Source organism: Saccopteryx bilineata, chromosome 1, assembly GCF_036850765.1.
Source record: "Saccopteryx bilineata isolate mSacBil1 chromosome 1, mSacBil1_pri_phased_curated, whole genome shotgun sequence".
NCBI classification, from domain to species: domain Eukaryota; kingdom Metazoa; phylum Chordata; class Mammalia; order Chiroptera; family Emballonuridae; genus Saccopteryx; species Saccopteryx bilineata.
In genome coordinates this window covers 256852642-256874515 of record NC_089490.1, presented here as the reverse complement: position 1 = coordinate 256874515, position 21874 = coordinate 256852642, and the positions used below count along the sequence as shown (strand labels likewise).

Genomic DNA, 21874 nt, shown 5'->3' with positions numbered 1-21874 from the left:
GCTTGTAATAATTACATTTATAAAACAGAAATTGGATAATACTAACTCAATCTAGCTTTTGTTTCTTAGAATACATGAAATGGCTTTTGCTAGGTAGAAATGTTTATTTACTTGGGGAAACAAAATTGTGCTGAAAAAGAGAATACCACTGAAATATTAATTTCAGTAGTATTGAAAATATATATTTCATTAGAAATTAAATGTGTACCCATTATATCTCACACTAGTGAAGATATAATTCAGTGAAGACTGAATTCAGAGAAATAGAGACCTGTGATTCTGTTTGCTTCCTTGATTACTTACCTGTTTACTTGCTTTGGGCTTCAGTTCTAGCCTCGATGCCCTGGATGCCGACAGTGAAGGCGAGGGGCCTCCGGAGCAGTCACACCTGTGTTACACACCCAAGTCTCACAGTTCCTCAGGAACCGGGATTCCTAGCGGGGATGAATTAGACTCTTTTGAGACCAACACAGAACCAGATTTTAACATCTCCAGGACTGAGTCACTTTCTTTATCAAGTAACCTTCAATCAAAGGTATTTCTTACTGGTATTAATGTGGTTTGTTCTAAGCAGGGAAAATGTGTTATCTAAATCTATCCATTTCTGAAAGACAAATTGTGTTTTCTTCACATGTATAAACTTGTGGAGGTTTTTTTGTTTGTTTGTTTTTTGAGGCCCATGACTGACTGATTGAGTCTATCTTTTTAATCTTTCTTCCTCTAATTTGTATAGTTCTTACTCACAAGGGCTGTTTGTTTTTAGTAATTCACTGCCAGTATATACAATCTTTCATGTACTTGGAAAATTTTACCATTTTACACAGTAACTTCTGCCATCATCCCTTAAGCAAAGGAAGGAAAACTGGTAGTATTCAGTGGGTTGAAGTGATCAAACTTATTTTGCTCACATAAAATTTATTTGGCTTGGGCGATGCAGTAAATAATATTAGTAAGGCAGAGACAATGTTTGTTTAGAATTCCCAGCCACGTGCACTCATCTGGAACACCGTTAATATGGTCATTATTTCCTAAAGAGACAGGTTTTCTCTCCTGGGCAGTTTGCATGGGATTTCATTTTGTTGAGGTTGTTTTTTTTAAAGATTAAACTCTTCCAGTCTTGTAGAGAAAACCCTTTTGTGTTTGGATATGTTTTCTTCCTTTTTGGTTTGTATAACTGTCTCCTTTTTTGGTCTTAAATTAAGTTTACTACTATAAAATAATGTGTGCTATGCCCAAACAGCTCTTACCATGAATACATGGCCATTATGATAACGGTTAATTGTTTTAGTATGATCTACAATATACAAAACATATTTTTTATATATGTACAACATTATATAATTTATCATGATCCACCTTAGATGTAAGTAGTACTTTTAATTTTTGAATAGATGAGGTTCTGCACCAATGAGATGTCTTATCCTGGTTATCCACGCTTGCTGAATAGTCAGAACTCAAACCCAGGCCTTCAGAATACAGACATTGAACCCTTTCCCTCATGTCTGAAGGTTATAGAACTATCATAACCTTTAGAAGCTGAAGAGCATGTAATGTTTCTGGAGAATAAGAATATGTGTGTTGATGTAGATCCCTCTTAGTTTTGCCTTTTAAATGGAATTATAACACACTCATCATTACTTGGAATGAAAAGTAATTCAATCTTTGTGAAATAGTTCAATGTGGTCCACTTTTAAGAATCTGTCCTGTAAAATATAGCTTGCCTTGCCTCTGTAGTTATCCTGTGTACCTTTTTCCTGAAGGTTCTGGATAATTTTCAAAGTTCCATTATTATACAAAATGATTACCATATATGACTTTATTGTAGTGGATGGTATTTGGCTAGGGCCTCTTGTGGCCAGCTCACTGTTACACTCATAGGACATCTTGGGCTGGCCTTCCTGACATACAGACCCAGAGGGTCCTCCCTAATAAGTCAGTCAGGGGAGCCACAGCCCAAGACCCTTTGAAGCAGGGTCAGGCGTCTGTTTTCAACTTTCCTCCTGGCTTTTGAGACCAATGAACTTAGGGAAGCCATGTGTTTTCACTTAGGGAGAACAGAAGAGACCAGTGCTTGTGAAGGACATGCTGATGGCTCAATTTTAGTAATAAATTTTGCATTACTTTATTTTAGCCCTAGCTTTAAATACTATCTTACAAATGGCTGATGGAATGAATTCTAAGGCCACTAGGCTTCTCTCCATTGGATGGGAGTTGAATGCCATAAATGGCTTTAATAGTGTTCTGTTGCATATTCATTTAAATTTCCTAGAACATGTAGGAAAACCATGTTTTATTTATCTCGCCATCTTACATTTTCCCCTATGTCACAAATATTATAACAGAAATAGTATGTAATTGGAAAAACAGGATCAAAAATGGCAGGTCATCTAAAGGGAATAAAGATACATAAACCACCTTCTCTAATCCCATCCCCTCATCCCCCTTCCCTTTGAAGGGATTAGTGAATTTATTTATATATATATATAAAATCCCTCTGGGATTTGCTGTCCTGTTATCTGTATCTATATAGATACAGATCTATATCTATATAGATCCTGTTATACAGATCTATAACATATAGATACAGATAACAGGATAGCAAATCCCAGAGAGAAGGGGGGAGGGAGCTGGGGAGGGGGACAAAGGGGGTGTAATGGGTGACACCCAAGTGGGGGGTGAGGTGTTAAATTGAGTGGGACATCTGAATCCATGTTAATGCAATAGGTTAAAATCAATAAAAATAAAAAAATACATAAATCAGTGATATTCAAACATCATCCCAGGAAGTGCTGGATGGAAGGGATATTAAAAGATGAACCCAACTTGGAAGATTTGTGTAGTAACCTGATGCATGCTTCCCTCAAGGCTGCAGCTAACATTATAAACAAAACAGCTATTTGGAAGTTTTTAAAACTCTTATCTTTGTAAGTGGCTACCCCTCTACCTTCTAATAACCATTAAGCATAGATATACATATTAATATAGAATTTTTCTTGAATGCTACAGTGTAAAATAAAAATAACTGACACTCAGGTGAAAAAAAGTTCAAACTCATTGTTAAATATACAGAGAAAAATCATTAGACTTAATTTTTCACTTTTAACTGACTTTTTTTATTTTAATGTCATGATTGTATTCTAAAGTATATATAGGCATTGTGCCCAAAAGCATTAACTAGACAATAAAATTTTAAAAATTGTGAGAGGATCATAAAAAATTGTTCAGGTTGAATCCTTTTACAAAGATGCTGATTTAGTAACATTCATGGTGAACATATACTTTCAAGTCGTGTGTAGCATTTTTTTAAAAAAACTTTATTATGATCTCTTTTAGGAATCATTGCTTTCTGGCATCCGCTCACGTTCTTATTCCTGCTCATCGCCCAAAATTTCTTTAGGAAAAACTCGGTTGGTGCGGGATTTCACAGTGTGCAACTCGAGTGAAGGTGAGCATTAGTTACCATGTGTGTTTGAAGGCATTCTATTCCAGAGCAGAGTCTTCATCAGTAAAAGTACATAAAATATACAAGAGCAGCAGGCAAGTTTTCCATTCTGTTTTCATCATTGATTTTTCTAAGCTTAGCAAAATCTTTTTCTTTTTCTATTTTTTGCTTAAGTGAGACACAGGAAGGCAGAGTAACAGACTCCCACATGTGCCCCTATGGGGATCGACCTGACGAGCCCCCTACTGGGTGATGCTCTGTCCATCTGGGGCCACTGCTCCATTGCTCAGCAACAGGGCTATTTTAGCACCTGAGGCAAGGCCATGGAGCCATCCTCAGCGCCTGGGACCAACTTGCTCCAACTGAGTCATGGCTGTGGGAGGGAAAGAGAGAGATAGAGGAGAGAAGGGGAGAAGTGGAGAAGCAGATAGTGGCTTCTCCTGTGTGCCCTGACTGGGAATTGAACCCAGGACATCCATATACCAGGCTGAGACTCTACCACTGAGTTGACTAAGGCCAAAATATTTTTCTCATTAGATATCAAGCAAGTTAAAGATTTGATTTTGATGAAATTACAAATTTGTATGCCCATGATTGTTGCTTCATTCTTTAAATAAAATGTATTCCACAAAGGTAGCATAAATTAGAATTTATTCTACTTTCATTATTATGAGGGCTAAAGAGGATTTTATTTAAGTATAAAAATTACTTTTTCCCCTGTTTATAAATTGCTGAAATAATCTAATTCCTCAGAGGCAAACCATTGAAAAATAAATTTTCTTTTTTCAGTTAGCAGGGGACTTTAGAGAGTTGAAATAAGAGAACATATTTGAAACATGAGTAAATGTATCTCAGCGATTTTTGTAGCAATTCAAGCATTCAGAAATGTAACTTTTATGCAATACAATTTTAATTTAAATATTGTATACCTACAGAAAGAGGTGCAAATTATAAGCGTATAGGTTGAGGAATTTTTAAAAACAAATTCAGATTAAGAGATAGAAAGATTATAGGCAATTTAGAGATGCCCTGTAGTCCCTCTCAGCCACTGCACCCATGTTCAACATTATTTTGGAATGTAATTTTTTCATACCTTCTGTACATAATTTATTATGTAATAATTACATTTCAAGACATATTTAGAAGTATTCATGCTAATCTGTAATATATAGCATTATAATAAAATTTTTGTCAATGTATTAGATCAGCAATTTTCAACTGGTACGCCACAAGAATCTTTAAAATACGAATACCTAACTAATCAGTCAGGAGGAGTGTCCTCTTTGCCCTCCAGTTGTTAAAAAAAAAAAAAAAATAGTGACAGCAGCCAACACAATAGCCATCCAGTGTGAATGAATCAGAATAGTACCTATTTGAGCCCTGGCTGGATAGAGCAGTTGGTTTGACAAGGGTACTGATGCACAGAGGTTGGCAGTTCAGTTCCTGGTCAGAGTACATACAGAAACAGATCGATGTTTCTGTCTTTCTCTTCCCTTCTCTCTAAAACCAATGAATAATAATAAACAAATTATTATTGTACTTATTTTGTTGTCAGATCGGCAAAAAATAGATTTTTTGGTAAGCCGCAGAATTTTAGTGATTAATGTATGTGTGCCATGACATGAAATAGGTTGAAAATTGCTGTATTAGATAATGTCTTTGTTTGTCTGTTATTCTTAAGAGTCTTAAATGACTCAGAAAACAAGAGATGTGCTTTAGTATTCTCAATTTCTTGACGTAGAATATTTAAAATAGGATTTATGTTACTCCTTTTTCTTTTTATTCTAGCCTTATTACATTGTTATTTTGCATTTTTATGCTATATAGAACAATATTAAAAGCATACTCTTTGTGCTTGGAGCTGCCATCCTAAAATAGTGACTTTTATGTATGGGAGATAGTAAGTATTTGTTGAACAAATATAGTAGTCAAGATACATCAAATACAAAACAAATGCTACTAGATGTGTTCTCCTCCTCCCCCACTCTTTCTGGGAAGTCCTTTGGAAGAAGAAAAGCAAGACTACTATATGTGTCAGTTTTAATTTTTGGAATGGGAATATGGAGAAAAGGACCAAGAAAAAGAAAGAATACACTTACCTGTTAGAAGTCAGGGAAGGGAAATGGATTGAATTTACACTGAATTTTTTTATTCTTTTTGTGTCATGAGTATTTCTAAGATCTCCAGCTCTCCCTAATATTAGTTTAGGTTGGAAATCCTTTTAATAGCAGCTTGACACCGTTCCTCTCATATAGTCCTAGGTAACAATTTAACTTTATATAGTAACTGTTTGGAAAACACTTTTAAGTATTCTGTGAAATGCAAAAAATGGTAATATCTCTGATTTTTCAAGTCAGACTGTTCTGAATTTGAAATTTTTGAGCACATGACTATGAAGGAATTGATTGTAAGGGGAAAGAGCTCTTACTTATGAATTCTTTAATGAAAAGAGACGGGTATCTTTGCTTAACATACAATCCTTAACCTATTTAAATTTGAATAGGAAAGAAAAAAAGCTGACTGCCTTTGGTTGTTCTGCGAATAAAAACTTATCTTTAGACAGTATATTTTAAAACAGGGCTATTTGAATGCAGTCTGATGTTCTCCAAAAGGTAAGAATTACCAATAGGTACTTTAGATTGAGGCTACACAGATTTCAACAGATATTCCTGTATGGTTGCAAATGTTTGGATTGATAGCATTAATCCTAGTCAAAACTACAGGGTTATGAAGAATAAATTAAATCTTAAGGAAGAGGAATAATTTTAACTGTGTGATCAAAGCACAGGTGTGAAAGCTTGACCAGTTCAGACATGTATTCTAATGTTTCATTGTTTAGTTTGCTTAGGTTAATCAGAAGTAAATTAATACTCGTGGTGTGAAAAATCCTTTCTCAATGAGTTTTGAATAGTCCTGAACATTTTCCCTATTTGAATAGACTCCAAGTCTCCTTTTACCCTAGTTTGCTAGTGGAAACTCCTGTATATGAGCTGTAATACAAACATACAAAGATAGGATGATGGTTTTTCCATCTTTTTAATTGTATTTGTGATCTCTCTTACTTGTCAAATCCAAAAGGTTACTGTCATTTCATATCCTTTTTTTTTTTAAGCCAAGAGACAGTGGTGGCAACTTTATTTTTTAATGCTTGTATATATAAAACAAAATTCATTCCTATACATGATTTCCTGTGATGCATCATAAGTTTAGATAGAAAGGGATATTGTCAGTATTGAAATGATAATTATAACCTCACCAAGATGGACAAAATATTCTACATTTAAGAATTTGAGGAGTGAAGTAAATACACTTTTGAAAATTATTATGCACTGACGGATGGAATCCTATTAGACTTTGTCCAGTTACCTTATTAGCTCGGTTATTTTGGATAAGGGACTTTATTTTCTTGATACCTCTTGTACCTCGGCCTATTTATAATAAGGATCCTGATTTTTGCCCGTGGCTTCATTTGTATAGCATTTAATAGCAGTAGACTAAAGCCTTCAAATTCTTCAAAGTAGATTTTCCATTACCTACCAGACATTATTAGGTTCAACATAGATATTTACACATTTCAGAGGATACATATTTATTAGTTTTTCTTCTTATATACCTGGTCCATCTTCCTTTGCAATCTAGTTTTGCCTCTTCATGCTTCTGAATTGTAATGGTAAGGGATTTTCCCTGCTCTATAGATGGTGTGCTCCACAGTGGCTGTTCCCTCCTTCAGTCTCTCTCACTGTCTAAATCAGTGTCTCTGCTCCATCCCTGTAGTAAGTACTCAAGTTCCCTCTGGAAACAAGCCGGCCCTAAGCTGCTTGCATGAGCTTGCCCTTCATCCCCCATAAGGCCAATGGGAAAGGTGGTTTTCCCTTTCCCGTATGCCACAAAGCACATCTCTAAACTGGCTGCTGCTAGGATTTTAAAGGCATTGCCGCTATATTAAAATGGACTCTTCCTTAGGCTGGCCTTCATGACTTTTCTTTCAAGCTTTGCTTAAAAAGCAGCTAAGATATGTATTCTGGGGAATTAGTGTTACAAATAAGGGATGAAACTCTGGTGAGCAATATCATAAAAGATAGAACTAATTTTCTGCACTGCTGAAAATACTTGCTGCCCCTTGCTGATGCTAACTTAGTTCATAAAACCATTAAATGTCGCCATATTGTGGCCTCTTCCCCATTCCCTAAAAAGTAGGGAAAGTGGTAAAGATGTGTAGAGCAATGCCCTACTTACATAAAGTGACTTTTTTTTCTCATAACTGGTGGGGTGTATATAATGAAAGGATATGGTTGAATGTGTGCATTTCAAACTAACACGTGACTGCTCATTTGTCTTAATGTTCATTTTATTGTTCTGTGTCTTGTAGAGCAAAGAGCTTACAGCTTATCGGAGCCACCAGGAGATAAAAGGTATTTTAACTTCCAAATTTTCTGAGGGACTGCTTAAAATATATACAAATCATTTTGGGTATTTGTTTAAGAGTTTATGAAGTTTCTATGTAATGAGCCTGCCTGAATCTTTTGTTTCCTTTGTGACCTGTGTTGGCATAGGTTGGCTAGCTGATGCTTTCAGTCCCCAGATGTGCAGGCCTCTGGACTGGGGACAGAGTATTCTACTTTGGGTTATTGTCAGAGTCGAACACTTCCAATGTACAAGACCAAGGGGAGCAGTGTGAGCACCACCTGCTTTAGAAAGGCATCAGGATCTACTGAGTGTGTCCATCATGACTAGAAGCTTTACTGTGATAACAAGCCCCTGGGTGGTCAGTTAAAGGAAGTGCCTAAACATCTCTGTAACCTTTCTGTACGAAGTATTGATTAGAAATGTTAAGTTTGAAACAAAGAAAAATTATGCAGAAAGTACTTTAAATGGTCCTGGCCGGTTGGCTCAGTGGTAAAGTGTTGGCCCAGCATGTGGATGTCCTGGGTTTGATTACCAGTCAAGGCACACAGGAGAAGCACCCACCTGCTTTTCCACCCCTTCCCCTCTTGCTCCTCTCCCCCTTTTTCTCCTCCTGCAGCCATGGCTCAATGGGAGCGAGTTGGTTCTGGGCACTGAGGATGGCTCCATGGATGCTGAGCAATGGAGCAATGCCCCTGATGAGCAGGGCATCACCCCCTACTGGGTTTTCCAGGTGGATCCTGGTTCAGTGCATGCAGGAGTCTGTCTCTACCTCCCTTACTCTCACTGAATAAAAAAAAAAGATAAAACAAAACAAGAGCCCTGGCTTGTTGGCTCAGTGGTAGAGCGTCAGCCTGGTGTGCAGGAGTCCCAGGTTCGATTCCTGGCCAGGGCACACAGGGGAAGCGCCCATCTGCTTCTCCACCCCTCCCCCTCTCCTTCCTCTCTCTTTCTCTCTTCCCCTCCCACAGCTGAGGCTCCATTGGAGCAAAGTTGGCCCGGGTGCTGAGGATGGCTCTGTGGCCTCTGCCTCAGGCGCTAGGATGGCTCTGGATGCAACAGAGCGACGTCCCAGAGGGGCAGAGCATCGCCCCCTGGTGGGCATGCCAGGTGGATCCAGGTCGGGTGCATGCGGGAGTCTGACTGCCTCCCCATTTCCAACTTCAGAAAAATACAAAAAGTAATAATAATAATAATAAAAAAGAAAGTACTTTAAGCATTATCAGTTTTCTGATTGATGTGCAGATTTTAACGCTTTATGCCTAAGTGTCTCTTTTCCCTAGAAGGTAAAACTGACACTGGACTATGTTTGGGAAGCTGACTAGGGATCAGGAAAGACTGTTGAGTTCTCTTGGCATTAAGTAACTAACTACTCATGAATCACACTGTGAAATAGCCTTGGGTTATATCAGGAATGTCAGAAATGGCAGAAATGTTTAGCTTTAAGAGACCACATGAGAAAGAAAAAAAATGGTTTCAATTTTGGTGATATTAATGTTAAAACTCTGAAATATTTTAATATATTGATCAAAGTGGACTACTGTGCTTTAAATCTTGGAATAAAAGTATTAATAAGATAATATATGGTGACAGAAGATGATTCGACTTTGGGTGCTGGGCATACGATGCAATATACAGATCATGTATCATAGATATCTATACTTGAGACCTATATAATCTTATAAACCAATGTCACTCCAATAAATTTAATAAGAAATAAATAGCTCATAGTAATATTGACTGTGCAAAATTATGTAGGTCATATTTTCCATATCTTTGGCTTTTGTTCTCGAAATTCCAGAATATTTTATTTAAAAGTTTAACTATTTTATTTTATAAGCATATTTTTAACCTTTAAGTTCTTGTTTCTTTGTTCTCTTCCTATACCTTCTGATAACATCGGATTCTTATTTTATAAATTAAACATCTATTTCTTGAAAAAAAAGTGTTAATATGAAAAAACTTTGTATTATTTATTCTTATATATATTTTGAGACTAGAATAGAAACTTTGAAATGAGAAAACCAGAGGAAAACTAAGAATTTATTTTAACAATAGAATGATGATGAAGATGACATCATGACAGTGCCAGTGATGATAGCAGTAGCAGCAGTCCTGACCATTATTGGGTGTTTTATGTGGTTACACTGTTTTGAACTGCTTACCTCTATTAGTTCATTTAAGCAACTTGCTGACTAACTCTAGAATTTGCTCATCATCCTGCTCATCATTTTGATTAGAAGTCTCCTGTCTGCCATCTTTCTCACAATTTGAGAAGAATGGACTGATTGTCAAGATATGTTTTAAATAGAAAATATTTTTTATTAGGAGAGGGATTTAAGGCTAGAAAAGCCAATGTCTTAATTGGTTAAATGGTACTTTTTGAAATGTGTTAACTTGGATGAGATGTACAGGGAGTGTCCTTTTCTCTCTTAGTCCACATTTTCTGTCAGTCCAGGTATTTTTTTCTATTCTTTAGTTTCCCTTGGTCTACATCCTGAAAGCACCCACCTTTCCCAGTCATATCCCCTAGTGCAGTGATTTTCATCCTTTTTCATCTCATGGCACATATAAACTAATTACTAAAATTCTGCAGTACACCAAAAAATATATATATATATATTTTCAATCTGAGAAAAAGAATAGGTATATGTAGTACTCCAGCCCACTGGGAACTACCAGCGTCACATGGAAAAAATCTACTCAAGACACAAACTTATGTCAAGAGGGAGAGGGGGAGGCCTGACAAGGGAGGCAAAGAAGACCTCCTGAATTTCCTTCTCCCTTAGCTATTATTGATCAGAAGCAGAACAGAGGTAACGGGATTACAGGGGAGGGAGACCAGGTGATAAAGGGAAAGAATGACTAATGGTCATTTTGCTGACATGGAAAAAGAGCTAATTTGGGCCAGTACATTCTTTTTTTTTTTTTGCTAATTAAAAGCACCAAGGAAGGGGCAATCTAGGACCTCTAGGCTAATTTTCTAAAGCCAGTTCACATGCATTTCTTTGTGTCTGCACACAGGTCACTCACTCACACAAGCTTCTTGGTGTTTGACTCCAAGAGACATTCACTCAGTGCTTTTAACTCAAGTTCCCCAATCCAAGTCTCATAGGGTTCAAGTTAGATGGGTGATTCCCTACATCTCCCCTTTCTTGTTTTAGTAAAGATGAACAGAAAGGGAGATGGTTAGGTGGTTGTAGTGGACGATAAAGAGCAAGCATAGAAAAAAACATATTAAGGGTTATACAGGCATTTCTGTATTTTGTAAAAGTTCTTTGGCACACCTAGTTTGATGTTTCAGATTGTCCCAGGTGATGTCAGGCACTCCTTGAGTGCTTGGGAGCGAGTTAGGTGTCCTTCTTTTCTGGGTTTATTTCCAGAGATGGATTCATAATCAGTTTCTGGATCTCTGGAACTGGGTTGCTGTCTAGTGGCTGATGCCAATTCATGATGAGGCTGTACATTTCTTATTTCTTGCTTCTTAGCCAAAGAGGTTCTGTTGATGACAAAATTGGAACATACCCTCACCTCCAAGTTAGTAATTTGATTGGATTCTGCCACTCAAGGCCAGATAATATCCCGATACAACATGAGAGGCTTAGATTGCTACTTATCTGGCATAAAATGCCTCTCTGCTGCAGTAAGTGCAGAAGAGGAAATGTTCAAAAACTTAAGAGTAAAATAAGCCTTATACAACTGTTCTTGTGGGGTGAGGCTGTCCTCCTGACTCCCCCTTATTTGTTAAGATAGGTTTTTAAGGTGCAGTGAGTACGTTCAATACAGGCCTGTCCTGTTGGATTCTAAGGGATAGTTGTAACAATTTTAATATTCCAGTTTTGTAAAGCTATTTGGAATGTCTTAGAAGTATTCTAAGGGCCATTATCTGTTTTAATTACTTCAGGACATCCAGGAATGGAGATGGACTCTAAGAGGTGAGAAATAGCATGACACGCTGCTTCCCCAGTAGCAGGAGTAGTGTGGATCATGCCTGAGTGGAACTCTATACAATAAAGAAAAGTCCATAACTATTTCTTCTGCTTGTTTACATTACATGGCTGTGGTAGAGATAGCCCTTATCCAGGGAAGGAGCCCTTTTACTGAAATCAAGTTGCTGACTATTATTACATTTTATAGGTCTATGATGATCTCCATGTTCTTTATATAAACTTGATTTTAGTAATAAAACCTTGGGACCTAATTGAGACAATATCCAATCAAATCCAGAAATCCCTTAAGCTGCTTTGTTTTTGAAATATGGGATTTCTCTAAGTTTTCAGGGTTAATTAGTAGCCAATTTTTAAATGTGAGATGTTCCAAGTATTCAAAGGCAGATTAAGATTGGTTGAGGTCCCAGGCACAAAAGAAAATATTGGGCCCCTTAAAAAAAAGAGAGACAGCGAAAATAAAAATACATGTTAACCATATTTTTAAATAAATAAAAAATATTATGTACTATTAATGATAAAATTGCACATATGAAACCAAACCTGGTGTCATTAGAAAAAAGTGTAAAGTTGGGGTTTTGCGGGGCCCTTCAGAAGTCAGGGTGCCCGGTGTGCCTGCCATTAAATCCGCCTCTGCAAGTATTTCACTAAAGGTAGAGAATCGGAGCCTGTCCTAGAGCATCAAGTATCTTATCTATGAATTGGATTAGAGTGAAATCTCTGGAAAATTCAACACTATTTAAACAGCTTTTATTATCTAAGACAATAGGTGGGATTCTTTGTATATCCCTGGGGTGTTACTAACTAAACTTGTTACCTTCCCAGGTGAAAGCAAAGAAGTATCCCTGTCCTTTTATAGACATGCTCAAACAGGCATTACATGACTGTATTATTACTGAAAAATATTGGGCAATCCACAGGGATAGCTGGTAATAGATTATGTGGATTTGGAACCACAAGATGTCTGGGAATAACTATCTTATTTATAGCTTTGAGATTTTGTATAAATCTATTTTATTGGAAAGCTAGAATTACAAGGGCTTGTACTTAGAATTATAAATGCCTTTTTACGTAATCTAGTATAATGACCTTAATTCCAGTAACTAGTACATCAGATTTTTGCCAATATCTGCACTGAGAAAGGCCCAAAGTTGTATTGGATGTCCTGCAACAAACCTTTGGTCTCAAGATTATTTTCCTTTATGGAAATTTCTTTAAAATGATTATTTCCCCAATTGGTGCAGTATTTGATTTACTTTTAAGTACATTTTACCCTTCTGAAAGATATGTGGGCAATCACTGGTTTTAAGAAAAGTTTACCCTGTTACATTAACTGGGTCAAATTTGATTAACAAAATATATGTTGCCCCTTTTATATTCCCTCATTGGTAAGGGAGAGGTTTTGATTTTACAGTCATTGGTTGACTACATATTCCTATCTCTTGTACATAAGCTTTACTCTGTAGTAGGATGCAACTTAGCTGGGTAGGCTTAAGATCAGATAAAGTAGCCCCCAGCATCTACAAGGGCCTTAGCAATTTCCCTTTGTAATGGTCATTTTAATTTCTTCTTAATTGTTAGTAAGGAGAAAGGGACATGCCCTTCCATAGTCCTTGGCACAACCATAAGCTTAATAGATATTTTAAAAATCCTATTTCAGCTTCCTCTAATTTTTTAAGGTGACCTAGCTTTTTACAATAAAGAGACTCCTACTTGGGTGCTCTACAATCCTCAGCCATATGTCCAGACTTCCCACAGTTAAAACAGGATGATCAGGTCATCATTGCTGCAAAAATTTGAGCTAAGTAAATTCTGTTGTTTGTCTCTTCCAGTAAATATATTATTTGGAATAGGTCAGAATAGCCAGGATCAAATGTTCCAACAGTTAAATTTTAAATTTCTTTGTGAACCCATCAGGGTCTTTGATAAAATCAGGGAAATTTTTCATTTAGGTTAATTCTATTCTAGTCTAAGGAACATACACAATTGCTGGTTCCTTTCTACCTGAAACAAGCTTTTCTTCAAAGGGAACTGCTAGAATTTTTGGATTATTCTTGTCTGAATTCCTATTCTTATTTTCCCCCAAGTCAGTAGGGAGTGGTAGTAGAGGAGGCAAAGAGAGAAGAGGAAGGAAGAAGGGAGGAGGAGGGGGAGCCCGGACAAGGAAGCTCAGAGAGCAAATAGTGGAGAAGCTGTAGGAGAGGAATGGGGGCTTAGCATATATTAAATTCAAAGGCCTCATTACTTCAGAGGCAGTCTCTACATTTTTTTTTTTTTGCCAAATAATTTTTGTGCTTCTCCCAGAAGCTTCTATTTCCAATCAATGTCTGCTGTACGTTCATTTAATATTAACTTTAGAGGTGGCATCTTCTAATTAAGTGCGCAGAAAAAGCACTTAGGAAGAATCACAAGGTCCCACTTATGGCCACTTCAAGCTGAAATTTTTCCATCTTAATAGATATTGCAAGTTAACCTGCAGGATTATTAATGGGGAATTGGTGCCCTTAGGAGATTGTTAGCCTTAAAGGTACAATTTCCCATGCTAATTTTAGTTTTCTTTGAATATCTGCAGAGTCTGAACAAATTTCTAGGGATATTGTGTAGTGAGTGGGTTCAAGTGTGCTGCTTGTGGGTTGAGCTCCAAGGGAATTTCACCTCCCAAGTCATCTCAAAGCCTCTTACATATCCTAGTTTCTCTCCCCGGCTGCCTAATACAGCTGTGAGGACTTGGAGCATTAGGTAACTAGCCTTTAAATGTGCATCCTCAGATGAATCAATTTTTAAATTACAGTTGAACTTGAAAGTCTCTATGGGGCGACCTACACATCATGAGGGATTCCCTCGCGACACCCCCACAGAGATTCTTAGTGGCCTGAGAACACCTGGGATTCGGGCTGGAGGGAGGAAGTGCCCTTATCTTCGGAGCCGAATGAGTTCAGGCTCTGATTTATCCAGCACAAGTTTTCTTTGTTCAGACTCGCAGTTAATAGTTCCAGTTGAAAAAGGCCCAAAATTAAAAACCATCCATCCATTGTTTATCCCTCTGTTTCACAGACTTGAGTACAGTTTTACACACAAGACAAGAACAGAGACACGAGCATGATACATAAATAAATCTGATTAATCCTCATAGTGGAGCTGCTAATTGGCCCCCAACTCTGAAGACAAAGAACACAGAGAACAGCAATCAGCATGGCAAGACCTCACAGAGTACAAACCAAAGGAACAAGCTTAGGATCCAAAATTGCATTCTATTTAAATTTAAATGAGAGCTCCTTACATATTTCAATTTTAAAGCAACAATGTAGGCATGAAACTATTTTATTTAGTTCAATATTAGAGCCAGCATTTCCAATTTTTGCATGCAAAACTTAGTTGAGGCCTCAAAAGAGCCATATTGTGGCTATTTTCAGTTTCAGTTGATATTATTTTATAGATTTATAAGCATAGGTCGACCAATTAGTCAGAATTCACCCTAGGGGGACTATCCTTAGGAATGGACAGGGTGTTACCCATTCTGTTACAATATCAGACAAAAGCTAAACAGAAACCAGAATCAGACAAACCGGAGAGAAACCCGGGATTTCAGTGCACAACCAGACCAGAAAGATGCCTGCTCGATCTCAGTCAGGGCGTTTGTGACAGAGGCGCTGGAGGATGGAACTAGCAGAACCTCCCTGAGTAAATACACACTTGGCAGCTGCTTGGGAAGTACTGTAGCCAGATCCTCCAGGGTCCCCTAGCCTGGGACTAATTTCAAGGCAAAGAATAGGGAAGAAATGAAATGATAGTTCAGAGAATTGTAGCTAAAACATTAAAGAAAATCAGAAAAATTCAGGATTGTACAATAACAGGGAAAGCTATAGCTTTTAATATAGTATCTGGACCTCCTAACATTAATCCTTCTCAGAGACAATTTTCTATTCAGGAAGGAGTATGACTCTTCCAGGTCCCAGGGGGAAGAGGTAGAAGAGGATGGGGGAGCTGAAGGCTACTCAGGAGGCAAGGGAGGAGGACAAGCTGTTTTGTCCTCCTTATTGGCCTCCTCAAATCTCATTGCTGCTGTGACTGGCAGTTCAGGTTGACTATGCTGAGATTCCTCTTTTATTTTCTGCCATGTTGTGAGAAGAGGAGCAGAAACCTTTAATCCTCGTTCAAACTGCCTTTTCAAAACTTTACCCACTTGTTTCCATAATTTGAAATCTAAGGTTCCCTCATCAGGAAACCATGGGCAGTGCTCTTGTACAGTGAGTTGCTGTAATGTTTTTGGCTCTACAGTATACTGAGCAGCGTGGAGCAAGTGTTGTAAATTTCTAACGTAAATGCGCTGCTGCTTGGTGAGCTCCTGACCCATGTAGAAACCCCTCTTTGACCTACATGTGTCAGTCCCTTCATCAAGGCGAGTAGGGGCTGTTTCTTACTGGAATCCCCTTAAGATGCAGCCACTAAACTATTCTTCATGCACGAATTCCACACAATCACATTGGGGGTCACCACTTGTAGTAATCCAGCCTGCTGGGAACTACCAGTGTTGCATGGAAAAAACCTACTCAAGACACAAACTTATGTCAAGAGGGAGAGGGGGAGGCCTGCCAAGGGAAGCAAAGAAGACCTCCTGAATTTCCTTCTCCCTTAGCTTTTATTGACCAGAAGCAGAACAGAGGTAACAGGATTACAGGGGAGGGAGACCAGGTGATAAAGGGAAAGAATGACTAATGGTCATTTTGCTGACATGGAGAAAGGGCTAATTTGGGCCAGTACATTCTTTTTCTTTTGCTAATTAAAAAGCACCAAGGTAGGGGCAATCTAGGACCTCTAGGCTAATTTTATAAAGCTCATTCACATTCCTTTGTGTCTGCACAAGGGTCACTCACTCACAGGGCTTCTTGGTGTTTGCCTCCAGAGACATTCACTCAGGGCTTTTAACTAAAGTTCCCCAATCCAAGTCACAGAGGGTTCAAGGTTAGATGAGTGATTTCCTACAGGTATAGTCTGGCTGTTGATGGCACAATGGATAGAGTGTCAACCTTGAACATTGAGGACAGATGTTGGAAACCTGAGGTTACCGGCTTGAGCACAGGCTTGCCCCCTTAAGCTCAGAGTGACTGGCTTGCATGAAGGATCATTGGCATGATCCCAAGGTCACTAGCTTGAAGCTCAAGGGTGCTGGCTTGAGCAAGGAGTCACTGGCTCAGCTTGTGGCCCCCCAGGCAAAACAGATATGAGAAGCAATCAGTGAACATCTAAAATGAAGCAACTATGGGTTGATGCTTATCTCTCCTCCCTCTCTATCTTTATTCTTGTCTCTCTAAAAATAAAAATAAAAAAAGAAGAAAGTAAACAAAAACCCTCAAAGAATAGGTATAATTTTGATTCATTTACACCAGATGGCTACTGTTGTGTTGACTTGTCATTTTTTTATGTGACAAGGTAAAAGAAAGAGGTCAGTACCCCTGACTAAATAGTCAGGTACTGCATGTTTAAAAAATTCTAGCAGCACACCAGTTGAAAATTGCTGCCCTAGTGTAGCTAATAAAATAGATCTTTCATTTCACCTAATTTATTTCTGATATCTTGTTGGATATGCCAGGAAGAGCCCTGGCTATACCTATGTTTTTGCTTTGGTCATGTTGTACATATCTACTTTGAGGGTCTACCTACATTGGAATTTTTATTTATATTAATCACTTTGTTTCTGGAAAAGAATGCAGCCAGGTAAAAGGGGCACTCACTCCAGACCTTGCAGGCTCATATCTGCAGTACAAACACTCTGCCTCTCCGAACTCTTAAACACTGTGGCATGACTCAGTTATTTTATTGCCACCTTTTGTCTTAAATTTATTCCATCTGTTACCTTCTATTAAAAAAGATTTTGAGCATCTGAGTGTTCAAGAAGTCTCACGATGTCAATTTTTGATTTGGATACTGGGAACTTTTTTTTTAACATTTAAATACCCAAAATAACCTATTTTTAAAAATAGGTTATAGATATAATAAATTATGGGTTAAGATACTGAGGATACATATTCTTAAGATATCTTAAAAATCTATTTGCTGGCCCTGGCCGGTTGGCTCAGCGGTAGAGCGTTGGCCTGGCGTGTGGGGGACCCGGGTTCGATTCCCGGCCAGGGCACATAGGAGAAGCGCCCATTTGCTTCTCCACACCCACCTCCTTCCTCTCTGTCTTTCTCTTCCCCTCCCGCAGCCAAGGCTCCATTGGAGCAAAGATGGCCCGGGCACTGGGGATGGCTCCTTCGCCCCTGCCCCAGGCGCTAGAGTGGCTCTGGTTACAGCAGAGCGACGCGCCGGAGGGGCAGAGCATCGCCCCCTGGTGGGCAGAGCATCGCCCCTGGTGGGCGTGCCAGGTGGATCCCGGTTGGGCACATGCGAGAGTCTGTCTGACTGTCTCTCCCCGTTTCCAGCTTCAGAAAAATACAAAAAAAAAAACAACAAAAAAACAAGAAAACCTATTTGTCTATTATAAAGGGAATACTAACAGCCAATAGAATAGAGCTTGTAAAACTTCAATGTGGGTGGTTCGGCTGGTCATCAGATTGATGTCAGAGCTTAGACATTCTTGTTCTGGGATATTAAAAAGAGTTTAATTTCTTCCAGTTTCTTATAAATTGAAAAGCTATTTAAATTCTGTTGTTAAATCAGTTAAAGATCTTTCCCATCTTAGTTCATCGCTGTAGTACCTACTTCTTAGAGAGGTTAATACTACAGGTAAATTAAATTTGCAATATGGAATCAACAGACCTTCTACATTTGCCCAAAGGTTACACTGTTCCCCCTTCTCATAATATGACAGTGGATCGTGTCTATGCTATTCATGTTTCTACCAGATTGGATGATTATTCTAATTTAATATTTAGTTTTCCAGTATTTTTTGGTTTATGTGATCATGTCTCATGTCTTATCAGCCTTTGAACTTCAAAGTTAAGTGGTATAAGTCTATGTACTTTTGTAGAAATGGATAGGATGCAAGGTAAACTGTGGTGCATGTATACGTTTTAAATAAAAACTGAAACATTCTTGATACTGTCCTTTGTAGCATGAGAAATTTGGAGTAGAGGTGGATAAATAATTTTCTTTTATTTGAGAGAGTTTAGTGGTGTTCCTGCTGGAAAGTAGGGGAGAGGACATCTTGATTTCAAAATTCACATTGACCTTACCATTATTTAATTTGGAGGTTTAGTCTTCCCAGCATACTGCTGTTCTCTTAGACATTAGATAGTACTATTTGTGACTGAAATGTGTTTTATTCCCCCAATCATAAAATGAGCCAGTCATAAGTTTTGAAAATTAGGATACTTAAAACATTAGAAGTATAAAAATGTACAGATTAATCAGTCAGTTATCTAATGAGGTGGCTGTGGCAGTAGAAAGGAAATAAAAGGGTCTGAGTTCATTTTTGTTACTCTGAGAAATAGTAGGATGCATTTACTTCTATCTACCCTCTTTCCTTGTTGAAGTTCACAACTGTTTTCTCTAGGTAGCAAAACCAGTTTCACTTACTGTTCAGGATTTGAAAAGCGGGACACACTGTCCTGACTATGCATTCAGCAATGCATGACCACAAGGCAGCTCTGAAGTCATTTAATATTATATTTTTCTAAATGCATTCATAGATTTGAACTTTCCATTATCTAGTATAGAGGTAAAATAACTCAAAGTTTTGTTTATTATGTACCCGGTAAGTGCATATTATATTTAAGTGTGAGAAGGGCCCTTAGAAATAATTTAGGCTAAACCTGTCATGATCAGATGAGAAAAACTGAAGTCCTAGAAAGTTGTCATTAAGTTCATTTTCACAAAATGTAGTCATATGTAGTTTGGTGGATATCAATAATATTACTTTTGAAAAGTATTTCCTGAAGATGAATGTGTTAGCCACTAATCCTAACAAATAGAAAGTTCTCTTTGGAGGGGTGGGGTGAGGTGGGTAGGAGAGACTTTGGTTATGAAATGTTGGGTTTGGAAATAGTCTACAGAAGTGTTATCTGGTTTGACATGATATTTATTTAGGTTATTTATTATTCTCTCTCTTTCTCTTTGTCTCTCTCTGTCTCTCTCTGTCTGTCTCTCTCTCTCTCTCTCTCCAGGGGAAATATAACTTTTCATAGATGGACTTTTTTTTTTTCCTTAAAGAATGATAATATGGATTAGGGGTTTATAAATATGTTTTGTGTGTTCATGGATTGGGTACAGTTACTTCTAGCTTGCCTCTTATTTGGGGAGAGTGTCCAGTCTTCTCTCCTTACAGCCTGGAGAGTTTCGAATTGCAAATGGCCTGATTGAGTGGGAGAGAGTGAACCTCAAGGCAGACTGTCTGTTTCTCAGGCTGTATTGACAAAGGAAATGTGTGTCTGCTGAGTTTTATCTTCCTGTTCCCAAAGGAAATAAAATCCAGTTTTATATTGTTGGTAGTTTGGCTTCTCTGTGCCCAAAGAAAATTCTATTAGTAAAATAAACAGGGAGATGAATGTTTTCAGAGTAAACTTAGAAGTCGGAGTTATCCTCTATTTCTCCAATATTTTATTATGAAAAATTTTAAAGTATACATAAAAATTGAAAGAATTATATACTAAATACCTACCTCTACCACCTAGATTCTGTAATTGTTAAAATTGTGAGATAGTTACTTTATATATCTATCTGTCTTTCAGTAAGGTATATTTTTAATAGTTTCTATCTTTAGAATAACCACTAAAACCTGGAAAAATATATGTATATGTGAATATATATGTATAAAAATGCACGTTTAAAAACATATGTATTAAAATACGTAAATATGTGTGTACACAACATGAATATGCTGTATTTTGCTCCCTCTTTAAGTCCTTAAGCCGTGATAAGAGATTTCTTTTTTGTAGAATTCTGGAAGAAGAATGGGATAAGTACATTTTACCTGCCAAAGCAGATTCTGAAAAGCACAAAGTGAGCCGAACTTTCAGCTTCCTCATGAATAGGATGACTAGCCCTCGGAATAAGTCTAAGGTATTGAAGGTTTTGTGCCTATCATCCATAAAACACACATGGCTATTAGTGAAGTTTCCCCTCCCCCTTTAAAATAATGTTCCTCAGATTTTATACACACGCATTTGAAAACCTCTATGTTTTTTATGGACTGTTGTGTAAGTCATCAGAAACACTGAGGTAACTACATCTGGGTGGTATTACATTTGGGCATTATTGTACATCTTGATGTACAGTCCTTATATCCCGACAGAAAATGTAGAGGCTTTGTTTGTCTGACTTCTCTGAGATGGTTGGGTCTCAGCATTTCTCTTTTCTCATTTCTGCCCGTTTTTCTGCTGCTGCTCCATCTGAAGACAAAAAGCAAAGATGCCAAAGACAAAGAGAAACTGAGTCGACATCAGTTTGTCCCTGGAACATTCTCTGGGGTTCTACAGTGTTTGGTTTGTGATAAAATGCTCCTGGGGAAAGAATCGCTTCAGTGTTCCAGTAAGTTCTCGGGCCTTGTATGTATCGTCTTTGTGCTTTGCTTCCCTGGACAGGAAGATCTCTGAGAATAGGGTGATCGATAAGCACATTCACACAGACTTTTTTTCTAGCGCTATATGTCAGATTTAACAACTTGCCAAGTAATGACCCATGGTGGTTCAGGTTGGTACTTTTAATAAACAACCTTTCAGAACCCAGACTTGTTGACTTCAGTGCCAACTTAATGTCTTCACTTGCATGTCTAGAAAGTTCTCAAATGTTACATGCTCAATATAGAACTCTGGTCTTCCCCTCCTGGGCCCAACACAAGCTGACCCTCTCAGTTAATGGTCTCCTCATTTTTTCTGGCCAGATGCTTGTGCCAAACATCTCAGCGTATTTCTTCTGCATGCCTCTCTTTCTCACACACCACATCCAGTTCCTCAGCATCCTTTTGGGTGTATCTTGAAAATATGTATAAAAGCAAGCCACGTCTCACCCCTGCCACTGTTATCACCTTCATCTAAAACCAATATTTCCATAGTTTCTAATTGCTTTCCCTGTGCTTCCCCCCCTAAAGTCTATTCTCAAAACACTGGCCTGAATGACCTTGGTAAGGCATATAACCCTGTGT

The 21874-nt window shown here is 37.9% G+C and overlaps 1 protein-coding gene across 9 annotated transcripts in view; it reads left to right on the top strand.

Annotated features, from left to right (window-relative positions):
- The window catches only part of ARHGEF28 (Rho guanine nucleotide exchange factor 28), a 373409-nt gene that overhangs the window by 255525 nt on the left and 96010 nt on the right, over positions 1–21874 (top strand). For 7 of the 9 annotated variants that reach the window (XR_010726857.1, XM_066241314.1, XM_066241342.1 and 4 more), the window contains 6 exons: positions 328–535; positions 3334–3445; positions 7138–7215; positions 7812–7854; positions 20670–20793; positions 21129–21261. Coding sequence is in view for 8 of the 9 variants with exons in the window: in XM_066241314.1 (XP_066097411.1) it covers positions 328–535; positions 3334–3445; positions 7138–7215; positions 7812–7854; positions 20670–20793; positions 21129–21261 (698 nt within the window). In the remaining variant the exon portion in view is untranslated. The remainder of the gene's footprint in view (positions 1–327; positions 536–3333; positions 3446–7137; positions 7216–7811; positions 7855–20669; positions 20794–21128; positions 21262–21874) is intronic. The other 2 variants (XM_066241322.1, XM_066241366.1) reach the window with 1 other exon arrangement.